This window comes from Tamandua tetradactyla, chromosome 1 (genome assembly GCF_023851605.1).
Source record: "Tamandua tetradactyla isolate mTamTet1 chromosome 1, mTamTet1.pri, whole genome shotgun sequence".
NCBI classification, from domain to species: Eukaryota; Metazoa; Chordata; class Mammalia; order Pilosa; family Myrmecophagidae; genus Tamandua; species Tamandua tetradactyla.
In genome coordinates this window covers 178,408,635-178,430,487 of record NC_135327.1, presented here as the reverse complement: position 1 = coordinate 178,430,487, position 21,853 = coordinate 178,408,635, and the positions used below count along the sequence as shown (strand labels likewise).

General features: G+C 34.8%; 1 protein-coding gene and 1 pseudogene across 2 annotated transcripts in view; both read right to left on the bottom strand.

Moving 5' to 3' along the window:
• Positions 1-2,479: 2,479 nt before the first annotated feature.
• NUP205 (nucleoporin 205) overlaps positions 2,480-21,853 on the bottom strand; it is a 153,216-nt gene continuing 133,842 nt past the window's right edge. For both annotated transcript variants that reach the window (XM_077142076.1, XM_077142164.1), the window contains 8 exons: positions 17,161-17,237; positions 15,518-15,646; positions 15,200-15,323; positions 13,019-13,185; positions 8,980-9,103; positions 8,401-8,529; positions 7,746-7,819; positions 2,480-6,094 (listed from right to left, as the gene is read on the bottom strand). In XM_077142076.1, coding sequence (XP_076998191.1) covers positions 5,942-6,094; positions 7,746-7,819; positions 8,401-8,529; positions 8,980-9,103; positions 13,019-13,185; positions 15,200-15,323; positions 15,518-15,646; positions 17,161-17,237 — 977 coding nt within the window. In that variant the 3' untranslated portion in view covers positions 2,480-5,941. The remainder of the gene's footprint in view (positions 6,095-7,745; positions 7,820-8,400; positions 8,530-8,979; positions 9,104-13,018; positions 13,186-15,199; positions 15,324-15,517; positions 15,647-17,160; positions 17,238-21,853) is intronic.
• On the bottom strand, positions 9,127-13,008 carry LOC143667711 (microsomal glutathione S-transferase 1 pseudogene; annotated as a pseudogene).

The following is a 21,853-nucleotide window of genomic DNA, read 5'->3' as shown; positions in this document are numbered from 1 at the left end:
CACAGAAACTTTAATGTAAGACTTTAGAGCTGTGTTTCAGAAAATAACATAGGAAAATTGTAATTTTTCATTACAATTTAGATTCTGACAGACATTGATTCAAAATTCTAAAACACCAAAGTTCTCAGTCTAGGTCTCACAGGAATCCATGAATAAGCTTTAAGGATTTGCAAAATTATTTGAAAAAAAAAATTTTTTTCTGGATTAAGAGTTCATCATAGCTCTCAAAACTTCAAAAGAATTGATGACAACTCTGTAAGTAGCATGTTACCAGCTTTCCTATTCAACCATTTAGCAGCTTTGGAAATTCTGCTTTACACATCCAACATTATATTCTTGGACCAAAAGATTTAATCTGTGATAATAAAACTTGACTACATGGGGATAATGTTGTAGCAAAAATTAAAACATTAGATACATTAAAAAAAAAACTTCCTAGGCAGTCACCCCATTCATTGAAGACTTTGGCATCTAACTTGACAGCCTTCTTTTCAGCCTTGAGCTCTCATAATCTTGGATGTTTTCAAAGGCCACATAGTATTTTCCAGTTCTCCTTTCCTCCAGTGACTTACATCTTTACTCCAGTTCAGCAATCCACTACCATGTTCATAAGTCAGGCTTTGTCATCTCTGGGAACTGTTCTACCTATGGAAATCTAAAATTTTACCTCCTATCCTATTTTTTTTACCTTAGCTGTTCCATATTCTCACAAGTCATGCAGTCCCTTCTGACTTCACTCCCTTCTATCTGGTCTAAACCTTGAGAGACCGGCACTTTTATCAAGGATTCACCATTAGTATCAATTTTCCTATCCAATGACCCTCCGTGATACCTGCCTTTTAAAATTTTAATCCTTGATCAATCCAGCCTTTTTTAGTTCCATCCCAGCAATCCTAAACACCAAATGGAGATGGAACATTCAACAAATGATATTGCTCTAACTAGATTCATTGGTATTTTTACTACCTAGAAAAAGAAATAATGGGTTTCTACCTCATACTTTACAAATAAGTTTCAGATCAAGAGGTTAAACAAAACAAAAAGAAAATAAATATTAAAATCACTAGGGAAAAATGGAGAAATTATTTTATAATCTCAAAATGAGAAGGTATTTCATCTGACCAATATAATACAAAACCCACAAGCCATAAAAGACTGATGAAAATCAACTACTTAAAATGAAAAATTTGTTTGGTGAGAGACAGACACACACAGGAGGTGGGGAAGAAGACAGAGACAGAGAGAGAGAAGAAAAACACCATTTGTGAATTATGACAAAAGGTTAATTTTCTTTATTTAAAGAACTCCTACAAATCAGTAAAAAATACTTTGCTGTTCAATTGTGACCTCTCTCTAAGCCCACCCTGCAAGTGAAACCATTACCCTCCCTCCTACGGGGGACATGACATCCAGGGCTGAAAGTCTCCTTGACAGCATGGGAGATAAATCCCAGGGATGAGCCTGGCCCTGGCACCATGGGATCAATAATGCCATCCTGACCAAAAGGGGGAAAAGAAGTGGAACAAATAGGTATCAGTGGCTGAGAGAGTTCAAATAGAGTTGAGAGGCTACTCTGGAGGTCACTCTTATGCATGCTTCAGTTAGAATTTGCTACCTATCATAACTTGCCAAACCCTAACCAAAACCATTCCTGCCAATTCTAAAGAACACCTTGGGTGTTATATAAGATTCTAAAAGGTTCAATGCACTAGGGTAACTTTCCAGAGACCTATAACCTCTAGATGGGTCTCCAGACCAGATAAGTCCTGGAATACAGAGGGCCCAGCTCTCCAGAACATCAACTAGTTCCATCCCCCTACCCCATATTACCGACAGCCCCTTCTAATGTGAAAAAGTTAGAATGGGCATAGCCAAATATCCCTAAAGAGTTGGAGAAAGATCAAAGGTGAAGGTGGAGTTGTACAGGGAAGATAGGGTTTAACAAATGAGTACAATTGCGGAACCATTACACTGATATTTTTTTTAGTCTCTAATATCTTGGAGCAGCTAGAAGTAAAAACTAAAATTGTGGAATTGTAACCCATACCAAACTCTGAAATCAGTTCAACAACTAATTGTTGCAATATGGTTTGAAATTTATCGCTGTTTTTGTCTATATGTTGTTTTTCACAAAAAAGAAAAGTTGATTGTAATGATAAATTCACAATTATATGATATTGTGAACCACTAATTATACACTTTGGGTGATTACATAGTATGTGAATATATATTATATATATAAAATAATGAAGATCAAAGGAGAAGGTGGAGTTATAAAAGAGAAGATAGGATTTAACAAATGACTCCTTAATCATTATATTGACATGTCTTTTAGTCTTCAGTGTCTTGGAGCAGCCAGAAGGAAAAACCTAAAATTGTGGAACTGTAACCTGTATCAAACTCTGAAATGTATTCAATAACTAATTGTTGTGGTGTGCTTTGAAATTTATTGCTTTTTTGTATATATGTTGTTTTCACAATTAAAAAAAATACAGGGGGAAAAATCAGTAAAAAAGCAATAATCCAATAAAAAATGGGCAAAGGATATGAACAGTTTATAGAAAAAGAAATGCAAATGGGTCAAACATTTGAACAGATACTCAATGACAATCATATAAAGAAATATAAATACTATAACTAGGTATCATTTTTTATCAGACTGACAGAGCAAAAAGCTTAGTAACACACTGCATTGACAAGAACAGGGAAACAGGCACAGTTACACGGTACTGATGGAAATGCAAATTGTTAAAACTTCTATGGTGGCAATTAGGTAAAACTATCAAAAGCGTAGAGGAGCATACCTGTTGATCCAGCAATACATATTATAATACAATAAAATACATATTATCATAAAGATATAGTCCCCCCTGCATGAAATTCTGTATACTCAAAACCATTCACTATAGCAAAAGATTGGAAACAATCTTCATGTTAATCATTTAAATAACACATTAAAATGCCATGCTATATACATACTTTGAAACACTATAGAGGTTTGAGAGAGAGAAGTTTTATATATGCTGATACAAAAAGATCTCCAAGACAAATTAGTAAGTGAAATAAGCAAGGTGTATATAGTGTGCTATGATGAGATATATGACAGAGGTGGCATTACTGCTCTGTGGGAAATAATGCACTATTAGTCATAGAGATAATTGATTATTCATACAGAAAACAGTAAAATTAGATCTCTAGCTTATGCCATTCACAAAAATCAATGGTAGAGACATTAATGACCTAATTGAGGAAATCTTTAAAATATGTTTAGAAGAAAATCACAAGAGACTATTTTATGATACTAGATTGGAGAAAAACTTTAAATAAAACATAAAAAGCATACACCATCTCAGAAAACAGATACACTTGACTACATTAAAATGGAAAACTTGTACATCATAAAAAAAGCTGAAAAGACGACCCAAAAGACTGTAAGAAAATGTCTGCAAACGGAAAAGTGAAAAGGCTAAAACCATTCTGAATTTATAACTACCTCTAACATATCAAAAAGAAAAAGATAACCAAAAGAAACATGGATAAAGCTTAGAATTAGAAAAAATGGCCAATAATATACAAAATACACAAATCAGATGGCATACCATTTCACACCCACCCAGTTAGCAAAAATTTAAGTGTTACAATTCTACAATGATATGGACAAACAGGAATTCTTACCCCCACAGTAAGAGTAAATTGGTATAACCACTTAAAAATTATTGTGATACTTGGCAGGTGAACTCACTGCCCTCCTCCCCCTACGTGGGACATGACTCCTGGAGCATAAATCTCCCTGGCAACGTGAAACAGAACTCCTGGGGATGAGCTGGGACCCAGTATCATGGGATTAAGAAAGACTTCTTGACCAAAAAGAGTCAGAGGAGGCTTAAGTTTTAGTGGCTGAGAAATTTCAAATGGTTGAAAAGTTAACCTGGAGGTTATTCTTATACATTATATAGATATCCCTTTTTAGTTTATGGCGTATTAGAGCGGCTAGAGGGAAGTATCTGAAACTGTTGAACTGTATTCCAGTAGCCTTGATTCTTAACAACGATTGTATAACTATATAGCTTTTACAATGCGATTGTGTGATTGTGAAAACTTTACGGCTGATGCTCCCTTTATCCATGGTATAGACAAATGAGTAAAAAAAATAAGGACAAAAAATTGGGTAGATTGCAATACCAGAGGTCACCGAGACAGAGGGGTAAAGGGTATGGGATGTATAAATTTTTTCTATTTCTTCTTCTGGAGAGATGCAAATGTTCTAAAAATGATCATGGTGATGAGTACACAAGTATGTGATGATACTGTGAGCCACTTGATTGCATACTTTGGATGGACTGTATAATGCATGAAGATATCTCAATAAAAACATAAAAAAAGAAAAATGAAAAAAATATCGTAATGCCCAGTGAATTAAAGGTACTCATAGCCTCTCCCCCAGGGTTTTCATGTCTGGTTATAAAATTCAGAGACCCTTATATGTGGTTCTTTGCTTTGTGAAAAAGCATGTGCTGCACTTAACATCCTCTCTCCATATGCCAGGTAACAGAATGCTGAGTCAGGCTGCTCAGTCTCTGTAGTCATTCCCCCTGTATAACAGAATGAGCATTTGTGGTCAGCCTTATTAAGCAACATGCAGCTGCAATGCTTCCCTCCCATCCTGCCCACACTTTTCACTGCCCCAGCTTTTGATCCAGTCAGCTGTAATTTTGGAAGAAATGGTGGCGAAACAAGATAATGAAGCTTACTAAATCCAAAATTTTAATTCATCCCAAATTTAGTTAATATCTCTGTCCTGTGGAAGGCTTCACACTTAAGAGGTTTATAAAATGGTTTGATTCTGTGCCCCAGGCTGTTTCCCAATTATTCCTAGGTTTGTGCCTGTGTTCCCAATAACAAAGATTACCATATGCCTGACCTGTAGAACAATAGGCATTATTACTACATTTTGGATCCAGTTATTTATTCATTCACATCCCTCTAAGAGTTCTATTTATTAAAAGAATGCTTTCCAGCTAAAGACGAATTTTTATAAATGATGGACAGAAAATTAATTTAGAAATATAACAATGATAATGCTTTTTAAAAATATGCTTAAAAGCTAAGGAAATTTTATAATTAGATGAAAAAATGCATCACTACAGAACTAAGTATTAATTTTCGTCTACTACATGAGATGTAAGACTCTCCTCTTGGCAGTCTCTCCTATGTATTAGGCTGAAATAATTGCTGGCTGGGAAGAGAAAAAATGCACTTTCAGAACGTAAACACAATTGGGTAAGAGAGTGGTGACTATGTAAAATTTTTTTGGCCTAGCTGTAGCCATATGAGAAATAAAGGCAGATGATTAATTTGAGAAATTCTATAATCATTTTTAAGGAACAAATGCAAACTGCCATTTACATGCAGAAACTATTTTTAAAAAGTTAAATAATGTTAAAAAGAGATGACATTTTAAAACATTTCTATAATAAACTATTCACAGTACTAAGCACACTATTCTATAAAAGAACAAGGTTTTACTGTTAGCTACTCCACCCCCATACAGTATCCCTGAATATCATAAAAGTATAATGTAAGTACGAAGTGAGGAAAAATTAAAGTTTCCAGAATATTCCTTTAATTTAGTAGTCAGAATAATATCCATAGCACCACTGTGGAAAGTTGAATTGTTGGATTCCCAATAATGCTGATCATTTTTTAGATACAATTTCAAAAGATTGACCATATATTCGTTGTTTTCTTTTTCTAAAAAGCGTTTATTTTTTTACTAGTGAGTATGAACCTAGGCAAGAAGTTTGCAGAAAAGATGTCCATATATAAAGAAAGAAATAGCACAATATTTTCTGGTCATAATTTAGAAAACAAACTAATCTATAAAAAAGAGACAGTACTCCCCAATTCATCTCTTCCATAAGAAGAGTATGAGCACAGGCGCTCAATTCCTTGATATCCTCAGCAGGCCACGAATTTGTCTGACAAGGGCTTGTACAAAACTATGGCGAGATCGAACTTTTGAATATAATCCTTCAATGTCCAGGAGTTTCTTTTGCAGTGATTCTCCAAAAGCATTGACAGCATCAGCCTGAAGCTAGAAGTAATGCAGATGACATTTTATTACTGAAACTGTAGTCTCAAGTATTTCTTTTACCCTGTATCTTACCATTTAAAAGATCTCTGAATTTTTGTAATGTGGTCCTTTCTCATGTACCAAATTAACTAAACATTTACACTTCCAACCCTAGAATTTTGAGGGATAATACTAATATTTTTCCCTCTTCCCTTTTTGGTATAAATATGTACATCTTAAAATCTGCTTAAAATAACAACAGTGTTGATGCTTTTGCTATATACCGACATATGCACAAAAACATTTCTTGGATGCCACAAAAGAAGTTGCTAACTGTGGCTGCCTCTGGAAAAAAAAAAACAAAGAATAGGAGGGAAGGGGGGCTTTTACTTTATTTTGTAAATTTAAAAAGTATTTACATGCTTTTATATTCAAGAAATATGAGTGGGGATAAGGGTAATCTGGTATATTCTTTAGAATTCATGTGTATTTTAGAATGCATATGTAGTTTCAGATGAATCTTTTTGTATTATACTGAAATGCTAAAATTAAATTCAAAATTAGATGAATCTATCTGCCTTCTGCTTTACATTACAAATCACAGCATAGAATGAGAAGATTATTTATTAATCCTACATTTTGTCTAACTTTAGAACAGACCAGTCTAAATGAAACAATAGCAATCATTAATTCAACATATATTTATCAAACATCTTCTGGATAATCCCTTCTTCAGAAAATTCTGTACATGGTTTCATTAAATGCTAGCTTCCCTAAGCAAGCCTAGCCAAAATTATTTCTACAAAGTCACTAAGGGGCAAATGTAGTCAGGGCTAGGATAAGAGTATGGTATCTATAACATCTAAGTGGGTGTGGCCTGGAGGTTGCAGTACCTGTACCTCTCTTTCCTGGATAAGACCCAACCTTCAGCTTTAAGGACAGTGAAAAACAGGGATTAGGGAAGAACAGGGGCTTTATCAAATCATTGCTGTAGACATTCAGATTTCTAACAGCAGATCTAGCTGTAATTTATTCTCCCTAATCACACTCTGAGGCCTGCTTTGTTAAGAACAAGACTTGCTATAAGTTCAAGATGAGGTTTACATTTTCATTGTTTTGGGAATGCTTTTCATTCATTTCAACACTGATCAAGAAGTTACTAATAGCACAGTGCTGTATAATATTATAATAGTATAGTCTAGAATAGTGAAGTTTTACTGGTTGATCACAATATTACCACTAGATTATTTTCTAAGAAATGTTGAGTGATATTTTGTGCCTACAACATTTATCAAAAGAAACAGAGTTCCTGTTTTCTACATCAGAATAGGAGTTTCCAGATATTAACGTCTATCAATTACTGAACAATTACTATAGTCCAGGCACTATACTAAAAGCTCCCCATATATGACACCTCATTTACTTCTGACAAAACCCTTTGAGAATATATTATCATTCCCATTTCTTAAATGAGGAAATGACTGTGCAAAAGTTAACTTCAAAGTCACTATTAGGTGGTCTAATAAACCAAAGTGGCTTATTATTATTAAGTGGTCAAGATAGAATTCTAATCGAGTCTCTGCATGTAATCCTGAAAATTATACTAACCCATCAGACTTTCTTCTCCACTTAAAAAAAAAAGAAAAAAGAAGAAATGTGAATAAAGCTTTACCTGATCTATATCATGTTGGCTCACCATGGTCAGCCCACTTCTAAAATCCAGATTGGTTTCTGAGGCAAAGGAATCTAGAGATATAAGACAGAGTCAAATCAGCTTTGCAAGTATATATCTATTACACAGCCCAAGAAAATGATGACAATGAACAAGAATGCCATGAAAAAAATACAGTTCAAGATCAGGAGCTCCATTTTCAACTTTCGGTAAATATAAGCTCCTGAAACCCATTTGATTGGTCTTGGCCAAAGTTTTCAAACTTTTCTTCTGTTTCTTTCCACCCATGGTATACAACATGTCTTCATCAGTATCAGAGATTCATTCCAACAAGAAGAATCATGGCCTAGGCTGACCTACTTCCATTTTTCTGGACAATTATTTTTGACCATGGGACTCCGGAGCTGGGTCAGTACTTAAAGAATCTGAGGAGCAACTGATGAGTGGTCTTTAGAATACTCATACTCAGTACAATTTTCCAAGTACATTAGTTAAAATATAAAAAAAGTTATATCTAGTAACAAAGGAGCTTTGGATTACCCAAGTCACTTTTAGTAATCTGGACTCATAAAAAAATAAACAAAAATGCAACTAGCTTTTCAAAGCACTAAAATATATAGGCATTTGTTTCATTAATTTTCAGAATTAAGTTTACCTTGTAGTCTTCTGTTTTTAAATAAGGTCCTGGATGCAAACAAAGAATCTTGAGAATCAGTGGGAGTGCAGTGTAACAAGTAGTATTCCAGATGGCGCCAAAAAGTAAAAAGGCAGGTCTCTATGATAACTATATAAAGAGCTCAGAATAAAGAAAAACAATCTCATCATATATTTCTGAAAAAAACAATTTCTGAAGAGGAGTAAAAGAAGAGACTCCACCCACTTAGAGATGTATCTATCTACAACCTTAGTCTAACAGACAGGTATAGGATTCAAAAGAAGGTGATACCACAGAAATCAGCACATGGACAGTGAGGAGGTGTGCCACCAGTCTCAGTGCCCTTTTCTTCTACCCAGAGAGAAAACATCTGTAATATATTACTAGCTACTCTAAAAGATAAGAACAACTTTTCAGTTTAGAAATATAAGACATTTATTGACAAAAAAAATAAAAGCAATTAGGTCCCCTTTCATGTGGGTTTTTCCAAATAATGTGAAAATAAGTGTATAGGTACTACATTTGAAAACTCTCTTAAAGATCATCATTTAATTCTGACTGCAACTTCATTAAGGATACAAGAACAAAGGGAAAGCAGTTTAGCTCGATTGTTGATCAACTTCACCAAACGCCGTCTTGCTAAAATATATTTCTGGGCAGTAGAGATTTTATCAACTCCAGCAGGCATCACAGACTGACATAACTAAGACAAAAACAAATGCACCATTAAGAATGATATGAATTGTTAGAAAAACTTAATGAAAATCTACAATAAGCAAGGTGCTGTGATAAGAGCAATAAGAAACAATTATCTAGCTAAGAAACTAGTAATTAAAGAAAAAATATTAGAGCCAAAGAAGTAGTCAAATTCATAAATCAATGTTTAATATGCTGGCCTTTCAGAAAAATCATGTCCCTGAAATAGACATTTCCAATTTTCCAATGTGCCTATCAACCTCGAATGTCCTGTAAAATTAAAACAATATCAAACAAAACAAAATTACTTTCAAATAGTAACAAATTTTGCAGCAATGCTATGGGGAATTTCTGTAACAGATGTCAGGTATCTTCAGAAGAAAATGTGAAGAAGAGTTTGACAGACTGTTTACTGAAGTGAAGTGGGGCTGGGACAATGGATTTTGAAAGGATTATGTGCCCTAGAAAAGCCATGCTATAATCCTGATCCATCTTGTGGAGGCAGCCATTTCTTTTAATCCCTATTCAGCACTGTAGGCCAGAAACTTGATTAGGTTATCTCCACGGAGATGTGGTGTGCCCAACTGTGGGTATTAACCTTTAATTGCAGGGAGATGTGACTCCACCCATTCCAGACAGGTCTTGATTAGTTTACCAGAATCCTTTAAAAAAGGACACATTTTGGAGAAAGCTTTAATGCCACAAACCACAGAGCCCACGCAGCCAGACACCTTTGGAGATGAAGAAGGAATATGTCCCCGGGAGAGCTTCATAAAACAAGAAGCCTGGAGAAAAAGTTTGCAGACATCGCCATGTTCTCCAGGTGACTTTCCAGTTGAGAGAGAAGCTGAGTGAAGGTAACCTCTTGTTGGTACCTTACTTTGGACATTTTTATAGACTTGCTTCAATTTTCATGCCCTTCAAACTGTAAACTTTCAACTTAATAAATTCCTCCCTTTAAAAGCTGTCCTGTTTCTGGTATATTGCATTCCGGCAGCTAGCAAACTAGAATACCGACCAAAAAAGCCAAACCTCAATTTGGTTGAGGAAGTCAAAAATGCAATTGTATGGTAGATCCATGCTCCAATGAAGAGTTTGAAGTACAGCATAGCTGTAGAGAGATCTGGTTCACTCAAGGAATACAGAAGGCCAATAACAAGAAATGGCACAATATTTTCAAGGTCATTCAGGTTGGCTCTTCATACACATTCCACTCTGTCATCTGTCCTTAGATACATCTTGGCATTTTCTCTCTTGCCAAAGGATGAGCAGGCTTCTGGGTTGGCAAAAACCTTTCTTGTCATTCTACAGAATGCAGTTACAGTACTCATAAACATCATTTTTGAAAGAACAATCATTATATAGGAGGCAAAGTCCATTAATATTTCATTCTCCATTAGCTGGGTAAGGTCAACCATTTTTTTTTTCAATTTTGGTCTGGAATGTGGAATACAAGGATAAGTAATGCCATTGCTTCTCTCTCGCAGTTTTCAGAATTCCCCCCTTATCTCTGGTATAAAACAATTTGATTACAATATTCTGCAGTATGGGTCAATTTGGGGTTATCTAATTTGGAGTTTGTTGAACATCTTGGACATATATATTCAGGTCTTTCATTAAATTATTTCTTTGAATAATCTTTGTCCCTTTCTCTTTTCTTCTCCTTCTGCAACTCCATCAACGTGTATATTTGTGTACTTGATAGTGCCCCACAGGCTCCTTATACTCTGTTCACTCTTCTTCATTCTTTCCTCTTTCTGCTCCTCAGACTTATTTCAATGGTCTCTTTATTTTGCCAGCTCCAACCTGCTGTTGAACACTTCTCGGTAATTTTTAACTGCTGTTAAAATTTTTTAAAAGTCTTTGTCTGGTATGTCCTACCTAGGTCTGGACCTCCTCATTGGTGGTTTCTAATGCTTTAATTTTCTCCTTTGCCTGGGATATCATCTCCTGTTTCTATGTGTGCTTTGTAATCTTTTTTTGAAGCCTGGACATTACGACTTTGTCATTATTGACAGATTCTGAGGTATCTGTTCCTTAAAGTTGTATCCACCTGCTATTATGACAGTACTTTCCTTGTATGCCAGGAACTAACAAAAGACAAAAAGAAGGAAAAGGAAAAAAACACATTTCCCAGTCTTTGCAGATCGACCTGAGCAGCTGTTATCCTTCAGGGCTTATTCATACAGTGAGTTTAAAGAACAGCTCCTAGCCAAAATGTAGGAACCTTCCTTATCCTTCCTGCACACGTCTTATCTTGTGCATGTACATGCAGCCCTAGAAACTTCTCCACTTATACAGAAACAAATGTTCTCTTTTTCCTAAGAAACACTTTCCTGGCGGTCCTGGGCAATGAACTGAATGTCCTATAGCCAACAATCTCTTGCCCCAGGCAGTATGACTTAACTGCTCTTCCACAGTATTCCATAGGAGAGGTCTGTGAACTGCCTTCTATATGCAGAGCAAATTCCAGGATAGTGAGTCCCTCAGGCTACTTACCAGACACATTTGGCAGACATACATGCTCCCAATACGTGCAGAAGGATTACTCTGCTCCTTCCAGAACCAGGACCAGAAATGTGCATTGGGAACATGGGCTGGCTCTGCACCAAGTCAGGAAGGGGTAGGGAGATGCCAGAAAGGGCACCACAAGATCCTCCCACTTTTATAGCCTTTTTCTTGATTCAGTGCTCACCCTGTTTCTATAATTCTTTAACTGCTTTCTGGAGCTCTTAGCTGTTTCTGCCAGTTCTTACTGGTTGTTCAAAGTTTCTGTTGGGGGGACAGTCCTGATGCATCCTACTCCACTGTGTGGTGCAGCCACATACTTTATTATAATGATGTAGTTCCTCTTGTGGTACTACCATCTTCTGGCAAATGGCCAACAAGCTACACATTAGGAAGTACTATCCGATGTAAACCACCTGATACACAATTTCAGGGGGTTACCTGAAACCCAGTCAGTTACTTTCATCTCAGTCTGTACTTGCTGTGTGTTTTGGTTAAGTGATTCAAGTCTTCTATGTCTCAGTTACTGATATAAGAAACAGGAGTAACAACATCTGCCTCATGTCAATCAAGTATAGTGCATAGTTAAAGGTCTGGCAAATTGTAAGCACTCTATAAATATTCCCATGATTATCAAAAGAGTGGGATGATGGAGTAGGTTTTGACTACCCTTATGCGTGACATGGACTTATTTAGGAAACCTGGAATGACCAGAATTGGCAAAATGGCTCCATATCCAGACTATAATAGAACACCAAAAAGCTTCAGCACTGCTTCAGCAACTGTGAAAACTTAGTAATTTGGCATCTTATAGCTACAGCAAATTTAAGGGAATGATTCTTCGTCATTGAGAGAAACTAGTCAAGTCTGACTCATTTCACTTGTTTGAAAAATTCACTAAACAGATATTGAAAATACGTAAGGCATACAAAAATCTTACCTAAGGAATCACATCTATGCAAAAGCATCTACCACAGAAATCTATGCTTCTTGGCACAGATTTTAGAATATAAATTATCAAAACTCTTTATTCAAAGGCCAATTGCCTTTCTATTCAATGGCAGGAGGGTTTCTTGAACATGTGCCATTGAGCTGTTTTTTTTTATGCCAATAATTTAATGAACGGAGGTCTGTACACAGGTAAACCTTACTGTGGAAACTAAGACGTCAGGAGCACTTCCCACCCCTCACCCCCTCATTGAGCTATTTTTCAGTCAAGAACTTCTATGCTTATGAGGAACAATGCTGAAGTTAGAAACTCTACTTCAAGTCATGCAGAAAAAGAATTCTAATTCCTATATAATCACACTGCATACATCATATTTACTCACAAGTCTGAAAACAGTACGCTGGCCCTTATTAGTAAAAGCAATGATTTCTCAAAAGCTTTCACAGCTTACTATAAGATTCATACCTCTTTGATCTCATCTGGGGGAAGTTGCTCAACATTTTGGAGCTTGTTGACACTCCGCCGATGACTATCGTAATAACTGAAGAAATCATTAGCACTCTGTTTCAGCAGGTAGACAATAATGCCCAAACCAGGTAGGCGCCAATATGGAACGACGGGAGCTTGGGTTTCTAATAGAGTTGATGATATAAAACAATGTTTTCACAATCATTTTATATGAATTTCATAAGATCTGTTTTAAAACATGGGCTGCTCGGGAATTTACAGGCATATAAACTGTCCCTAAAACCAACCCAAGACTACTTTTAGATGCCACTGACAGTGCAAAGTGGTTAGGAGTTACTGTAATCAGATACATACAAAAGACTGGAGACTTTGAGAGAATGAGGAAATTTGGCTGATGGACACAAAGGTTATTTTTTATTTGGTGAAGACCTCTTTGAGAACTCGTATAAACCTACATACTACCACCGTCACCACACAGAAACAATTTCAAGGGGGTTCTTGACCCTGGGTGAATAACTCCTGCCTCACCCTATGGTTCTAGTTATATGCATTCATTTCCAGCCTGAATCTTTCCTTCTGGTTACTGAATTGAGAGCTCAAAGTCATTCTTCCAAAGAGAAAAAGAGAACATTACTACAATATTTTAAAATATACCTGAATTTAAACTAAAGTTTAAGAAAAAAAAATGGACATACTAAACATCAGCAAGAATGTGGAGCTATTTGGAGCAACCAGAACTTTCATACATTCCTGGTGGAAATGCAAAATGATTAAGTCATGTTATAAAACAGATGACAGTATCTTATAAAGTTACACATAAAGTTAGACATATAATACAAGCTAGCAACTCAACTCCTAGGTATCTAGTGAATAGATATGAAAGCTATGTCAAAGACTTGTATTAAAATGTTCACAGCTGTTTGTTCAAATAGGCAAAGATTGGAAATAATCCAAATGTCTTTCAACTGGTGAAGAGATAAATTATAGTATATTCCTACTACGGGATACTACCCAGAAATTAAAAGCAAGAAAATCGTTTATACACACACAAACATGGATATATCTCAAAAACACTAAGCTAAATGAGAGAAGGCAAAAACAAAAACTATATACTATATGATTATATTTATATAAAATTCTAGAAAAGGCAAAATACTATTGTGACAGAAGCAAAATAGTATTTGAGCCAAAAATCAAAGGATACAATCAAATGCAAAGCGGAAAGAAAAACTTTTAAGGAAGAGGGAATTTTTCTATATTTTGATAGTGGCAGTGGTTACAATTGTAAATAATTACCAAAATTATTCAAATTGTGCACCTAAAATGGGTGAATTTTATTGTATTAAAAAATTTTTTACTCCTACTAGCTAAGAACATTTTATGATACAGTTTGACATACATAACATAGAATTTTAACATTAATCTATATAAGATAGAGGTTCTGTGGTTAATAATAGTTGTCAATAATGTTTTATGTTATTAAGTAATTTTCAGGGAAGATAAGATATTGAAGAGGATGAAATTGTGACAAAATTATTCTCAGAAATCTCAAATGAAAGACTTCCTGAAATCACCACTAGTACATTACCACCAAGATATTGATGGTCTTTGTCCGAGACTGTCCCAAGGGATAATAGACTTAACCAAAGCATAATCCTACCCCCAAATTCCAACTCTTCCTATTGGGAATCACAGACATAGACATAAATCTTAGGTCTACGTCTTAAATCAAAGACATAGAATTAAGCCTAATTAGTATATAAATTTTACTTTTCTATGCTATAGAAATTTGGAATTATAAAACAAAATCGAATTAAGACACTAAATTTAGTTTATCATAACTTAACATAAAACCCAAAATGTTGTATTTTCACATAGCTAGCTTCCTCTTCAATCTTGAATCCTTTCTTTAAGTGTCTTAAGTACTTCTCAAAATTATACTCTCTCCACTGGATGTATCCTCAGAAAATCAAATATCCCTATTCTCTTCAAGCTCTCCAGCCTTATACACAGGCCTGACAAGAGTACTTACTCATCATTCCCTCTTAAAAGTCTTTACAATTATTCCCCATTAACTTTTCAAGCAGAAAAAATCGCACCTTACCAGAGCCAACTAGAGGCTTGCCTGTCATAACGACAGAAACATAGATCATCAAATACAGAAATAAATAGGCTCACCTTGCCGTGGTCCATCCCTATTAATGGTTTCTGAAAGGCTAGGTGTAAAGAGACACACAACATGCTGAAAAGTAGAACTCTGTAACATGAGTGACTGGCAATATTCCATTACGTTGGCACAAATCTACAATAGAAAAATAGCAGTAACAAAAATATCAGCCACTAAAATGTACTATGCCCTGGAAATCCAGACTTAAAGAACAAAGTTATAACTCAATTCCTAAAATTACTCATATCTGAAGTTATTTTTATCAAATATTTCCAAAACTATAAAAATCTTAGTCAAAGAATAGTTCACATAATTCTCATTCCTCTTACCTGCTGCATAGCCAATTCAATCTCATCTTTCTTGCTCACTCTATCTCCTTCCACATTATCATCTTGAAATTTAAATTGACGCAGTCTGTCTGAGCCCCCAAATCGGCTTAGTAGCCCTAAGCATTGGCGCTAAGAAAGAAAAAGATATTTTGTTGATACCTAGCTGAATATGTTTAAAACTAGTGAGTTCTATTTCTTGGGGATTTAAAAAAGAAAACTTCATCAGGATGTGACACAGTTTTTTAAAGAAATATCTGATTTCTTACTCCTAACTGAGCTAACTACAGTTACCACTATTAAACTTTACCTTTCTGCAAATATATTTGATTGGTAGTCAACCCATTAACAGAATATTAGTGTTTTAGCAATTAGTCCCCAATATAATCTAAGTGTTTGCAAAAAAAAACTGTGCATTCACAGCCAAAAACGTGTTTAATAATACCTTGACAGATACTCATTAAATGAAACACAAGTTGATAAGTAATAAAAAGTAAAAATGATAGGGCAAACAGAATATGATTTGGACAAGAATGTATGTCCATGATTATTCTGTCTACTGAAGTACACAAATTTAAAGGTTGTTACTGCTGTGGCTACTTCTGGAGACTGCATAAAGGGGCTGGAATACACAGGTAGCTTTGGCAGGTAAACCCAAAGGTTCTCAGAAGGATTGATGAAAGCTCTAACTGATAAACTGCCTAGTGTATTTGCTTAAACTAAAAGGAAATAAAACTAGGAGAGAGTTTGGGAATAAACTGGTAGCAAGTACATGAAAACCAAGAAAAGAAAAAAAGAAAACAGTCATTAACTCTAGGGAAAACGAAATGTTGTACAGAAAAGAAAAGTAACTATTTGGTCCATGGCTTAATCATAAACAACATTGAAATAGTCACAACAATGTAACACTAAATAGTAATCTAACCAAAATTATAATACGATTATGTTCAGGTTTCAGAAGAGAGGGAGGTACAGGAAATGTATATATATTGTAGTAGAAGAAAAGGGATAAAGAGATATAAATTTCCATCCTCCTTAATGAAAAATTAATAGATGATCTCTAAAGTTGAAAAATCAAGAATACCAGTATAAGTATGTTATTTAGAGATAGCAAACTTCCCATGTCTAGGGGGCAGAAAGGAAAAGTCAGAATCAGACAACTGTTGGATTTTGTAATAAGTCTTAAAAAGGATATTACTCTCTGGGGCGGGCCGCGGTGGCTCAGCGGGCAAGAGTGCTTGCCTGCCGTGCCGGAGGACCCCGGTTCGATTCCCGGCCCCAGCCCATGTAAAAAACAAACAAACAAACAAAATATAATAAAAACAAGAAAATGTTTAAAAATGTTTCCCTTTAAAAAAAAAAAAAAAAAAAAGGATATTATGTATAGCATAATGATAAAGACAAAAACCATATTTTAAAAAGTAGTAATATTAACATATATTAAGTATAAAATGCTCAGAACATGGTGAACAAAATAGAGACTACAAAACATGACATATATCCAGTATTCATAGATCTATCTATATATATAATGCAATCCTGTTTATTTTAAATTTTATACATATAGCTCTATGATATATCCACATAAAGGATATTTACTAAAGAAAAAATGGCAAGTCAGATCAAAACTGCTATAAATCAGTTACCTGGAATCTTCCAATATGTCCCTGTAGCTCCATTAGAGATCCTTCACTTACATCAACATCAAGTTCACTTAATAGACCTATAAAATTTGGAATGCTTTTAAATGTAGTTTTATAATCAACAAAATGAAGAGCATTAAAAACTAGGAAAAGTAGTTCTAATATTTTATGATCTACTATTTTATATTCTTTATAGGTATGACAGACCTTTACCAAGGAGGAGTTTTGAGAAATATGATCTTACAAAGAGTTTGAGTGCCTTTATATATTAATGAATGAATTAGCAATTCACTGATATGGAATCTAAAATCTAGATTGCAATCATGATTTTAAGAAGGCATTTTTTAAAAGTTTTCAAAGAAAAACCCAATTTTTATTTTTAACCATAAAAATTAAAATTTTCTAAACTCATCAGTAAATTACTTTCTCAGGGGAGAGTTTGGAATATAAAACACTAATGTATTTCACTTTTCTTTTAACTGTATCTTTTTTAAAAATATATTTTTATTGACCTATCTTCACACACCACACAGGCCATCCAGAGTATACAATCAATGGCTCACAATATCATCACATAATTGTGTATTCATGATCATTTTTCGAACATTTGCATCACTCCAGAAAAAGAAATAAAAAAACAAAAGAAAAAATCCATACATCTCAAACCCTTATCTCCCTCTCATTGACCACTAGTATGAGGAAAAAAAAATACAGATAAAAAGTAAAGAAATAATAGGGAGGATAAGGAGTAAAGAAAAAAAAAGTAGATTGACCACTAGTATTGCAATCTACTTTTTTTTCTTTACTCCTTATCCTCCCTATTATTTATTTATTTTTTATCATCTGTCTACACCCTGGGTAAAGGGAGCATCAGACACAAGGTTTACACAATCACATGGTCACACGTAAAAGCTATATGGTTTTAACTGTATCTTAATTGTATTGTTACTGCATTTTAATTGTATTACTTGATTTTTCTTTTCTCTTAGGCAAACTACAGTTTGAAAAAAAAAAGTAAGTTTACATTCAACTTCTCAGTTTGGACTGATTATCAAATTTCTAAGTCAAGCTGAAGTTGAAAAATCAAGATTGCCACCAGTGTAAGTACGTTATATAGAGATAGCAAACAATTAAAACAGTTGAAAGGGGGTTCCCAAATCTGGACCCCCCCTTAGGTGTAGTACCATGGACTACCTTATTTCTACTGAGCCCTCCAAGCAAACCCCTAGGACAGTCACACTGGTTTGTTTTCTTATTCCATGAGTATAGTCATGCTGAGAAGAACCCACTTGAATCTGTACTAACTAACCTAATTTTCCATGTTTTCACAATCCCTTAATTCATTTCTTACTCACTTGCAAGCATACACCCCAGAGCACATAACCAGAACCTTATCCTTTTTTCTTTAACATGACAAGCCTTCTTTCTAGGTGAACTCCCTTAACTCAAACCTACAGCAAATACTCATATCATCTGGCACATGTTGGCTTATTATCCCTCACCTGTGCCTCATTACTCTACTAGACACCATCCCTTTCCACCTACTTTGAGAATCTTTTCAGCTACTTTGAGAATCTGCTCCCAGATATACTTTCTTTTCCAGCATACTAAAATCTACCTTGCTCCTATAGAATTTTTCCTCACTATTTGAAAATACGCTCAGGTCTCCCTTCTGCCCCAAAACAAAACAAAAACAAATGAACAAAAAAATATGGCTTATATAAAATTCTTAACATCTTAAAATTTATGGGATGCAACAAAGGCAATGCTAAGAGGGAAATTTATTGCCCTAAATGCCTATATCAAAAAAGAAGAAAGGGCAAAAATCGAGGAATTAAATGTCCACTTGGAAGAACTAGAGAAAGAACAGCAAACTAACCACAAAGCAAGCAAAAGGAAAGAAATAATGAAGATTAGAGGAGAAATAAATGAAACTGAGAACATGAAAAAAAATTGAGAAAATCAACAAAAACAGAAGTTGGTTCTATGAGAAAATCAGTAAGACTGATGGACCCTTAGCGAGGTTGACAAAAAGAAGAGACAGGATGCAAATAAATAAAATCAGAAATGGAAGAGGAGACATAAACACTGACCATGCAGAAATAAAGGAAACATGAGAGGATACTATGAACAAATTCATGCTAATAAACTCAAGAATGTAGATGAAATGGACAACTTCCCAGAAAGGCATGAACAACCAACACTGACTCAAGAAGAAATAAGACAACCTCAACAAACCAATCACAAGTAAAGAAACTGAATCAGTCATTAAGAAGCTCCCCAAAAAGAGGAGTTTGCAACCTCAAGCATCTGGTAAGCAGGTGATACTTTCAGAGGTACTTGTAACCTGGAATAGAAAGCAACAGCTGGCTATTTCCTCCCACAAATTTGTAGCACAGCCTCTGTGCTACAGTAGGGCACAGAGTGCAGAGCCAAGGTGGATGACCACACAACCCTGATGGTTAGAGTGAGGAGGGGGACAGAGAGAAGGTACTTTCTTTTTTCCTCCATCATCCAAGGGCCTTTGCCATCCCCTTTACACACATTCAAAATTCTGCCTGCCTGTAAGTCTGTGTAGCTTACTACTCAGAAGTGGGAAATGGGACTGAGGATAGCACCAAATAGGAGAGAAGGTTGAGTTAGCAAGAGATAACTGCTAGGGTCAAAAAAATAAAAAATAAAAAATGAATGCATATGGTAAATAGTATGAATTCATTAAATGCTCGCTAAATTAAATTGTTTTCTGAGGCCGACTGTTGATAGGGGTATAAATTGGATTTTTTAAATAAATGTGTATGTATGGAGGCTTAACTTAGCATTAACTTTCTTTTTTTTTTTTGCATGGGCAGGCATCAGGAATCGAACCCAGGTCCCTGTCATGGCAGGCAAGAATTCTGTCACTGAGCCACTGTCGCACCACCTGGCATTATCTTTTTTTTTTTTTTTTTTGAGAGTGGATAAATTTATTAAAATATAAATTGCCAAAATTAAAGTATAAGAGAAAATTTTAAACAAAAATAACCAGAAATAATTAAATAGATTAAAATAATAGTCAAACACCTCCCTTTCCCAAATCTCCTATTTTTCTGACCCTCAGTACTAGAAATTTATCAAGCCTAATAGCTCAAATATAGCTAAATACACAAAAATATTTATATATACACACACATACAAACATTCATACCCACACATGTATATACAAAGTTACTAAATGCAATACCATTGGGAAATTTTAAAAAGATTGGAAACATTCAACATGCCCTTCTACAAAGATCTGGTTGAAGAGTAAATCTCTGGTTAATATTCTCACAACCAACAAACTATAGAGTCCTTAAAATAGAATGAGATAGCACTGGATGTCCTGGTGAGAAAAGATCTCCAAGACATTGCAAAAAAAAAAGTTACAGAACAGTGTGTATGTTACAATTTAATTTGTGTGGGAGGAGAAAAATTCATACAAATATAAAGTATATACATATATTTCAAAAAAAATAAACTATAAATTGATGACTGGTTCCTTTTAGAGAACAGTAATTGCTGTCAGGGTGCTTTTACTCTGTTCACTTGTTCTGTATTATTATGACATGAGCATGTTAAAATTAATTGTGTTCTTCTGACCATAATCTTAATATACTGGGAGGGCCAAGTGCTGCTATCAGCAAAATAGAGTTGTTAGGTGTTAAAAGTTAATCAAACAACCAAAGGTTACATAAAACAAAATCGCCCAGTGGGAAAAGTTCATTTTTACTTGGTCTGTGTTAAAAACCCAAAACTATACCAAATATAACAAAGATGAGCAATTTACATGGCTACATTCCCAATGGTATTGCATTTAGTAACTTTGTATATACATGTGTGGGTATGAATGTTTGTATGTGTGTGTATATATAAATATTTTTGTGTATTTAGCTATATTTGAGCTATTAGGCTTGATAAATTTCTAGTACTGAGGGTCAGAAAAATAGGAGATTTGGGAAAGGGAGGTGTTTGACTATTATTTTAATCTATTTAATTATTTCTGGTTATTTTTTTATAATTTCCCAATGGTATTGCATTTAGTAACTTTGTATATACATGTGTGGGTCTGAATGTTTGTATGTGTGTGTATATATAAATATTTTTGTGTATTTAGCTATATTTGAGCTATTAGGCTTGATAAATTTCTAGTACTGAGGGTCAGAAAAATAGGAGATTTGGGAAAGGGAGGTATAGCACAGTTATGATCCACATACCCAACAGCCTGTGGTCACTGTGAAGACAGAAAATGATTGATTAGTTTCCTCATTCTCTCACAGCTTGAATGAAGGACATTTTTCCCAATGGATCCTAAGGAACCTGTTTCAGGTCCCTATTTGGATGCTTCCACGTTATCTTTAAGTATTTTTAGCTTGTTTGCCTCTTCTGTAGAGGATGAGCTTCTCGGAGGCAGGAATTTTGTATCTTTGGTTTCTGGGGCCTTCCTTGTACCATTTCTGGCATACAGTGAGCACTCAGTAAATGTTGGTCAATAATAACAGTAATAATAGTTAATCAAAGGAGACTTTATCAATAAATGAATAAAAGCACCTTGCCAGAGGATTTGATAAATATTTTTTATTAAGAAATACCTAACTCAAGGCTTTGGGTTAAAATGGCAAAAGAAGTAGTTTCATAGATTGTCCCTTTTATCATCAACCTATAAAAAGAACAAAATTCA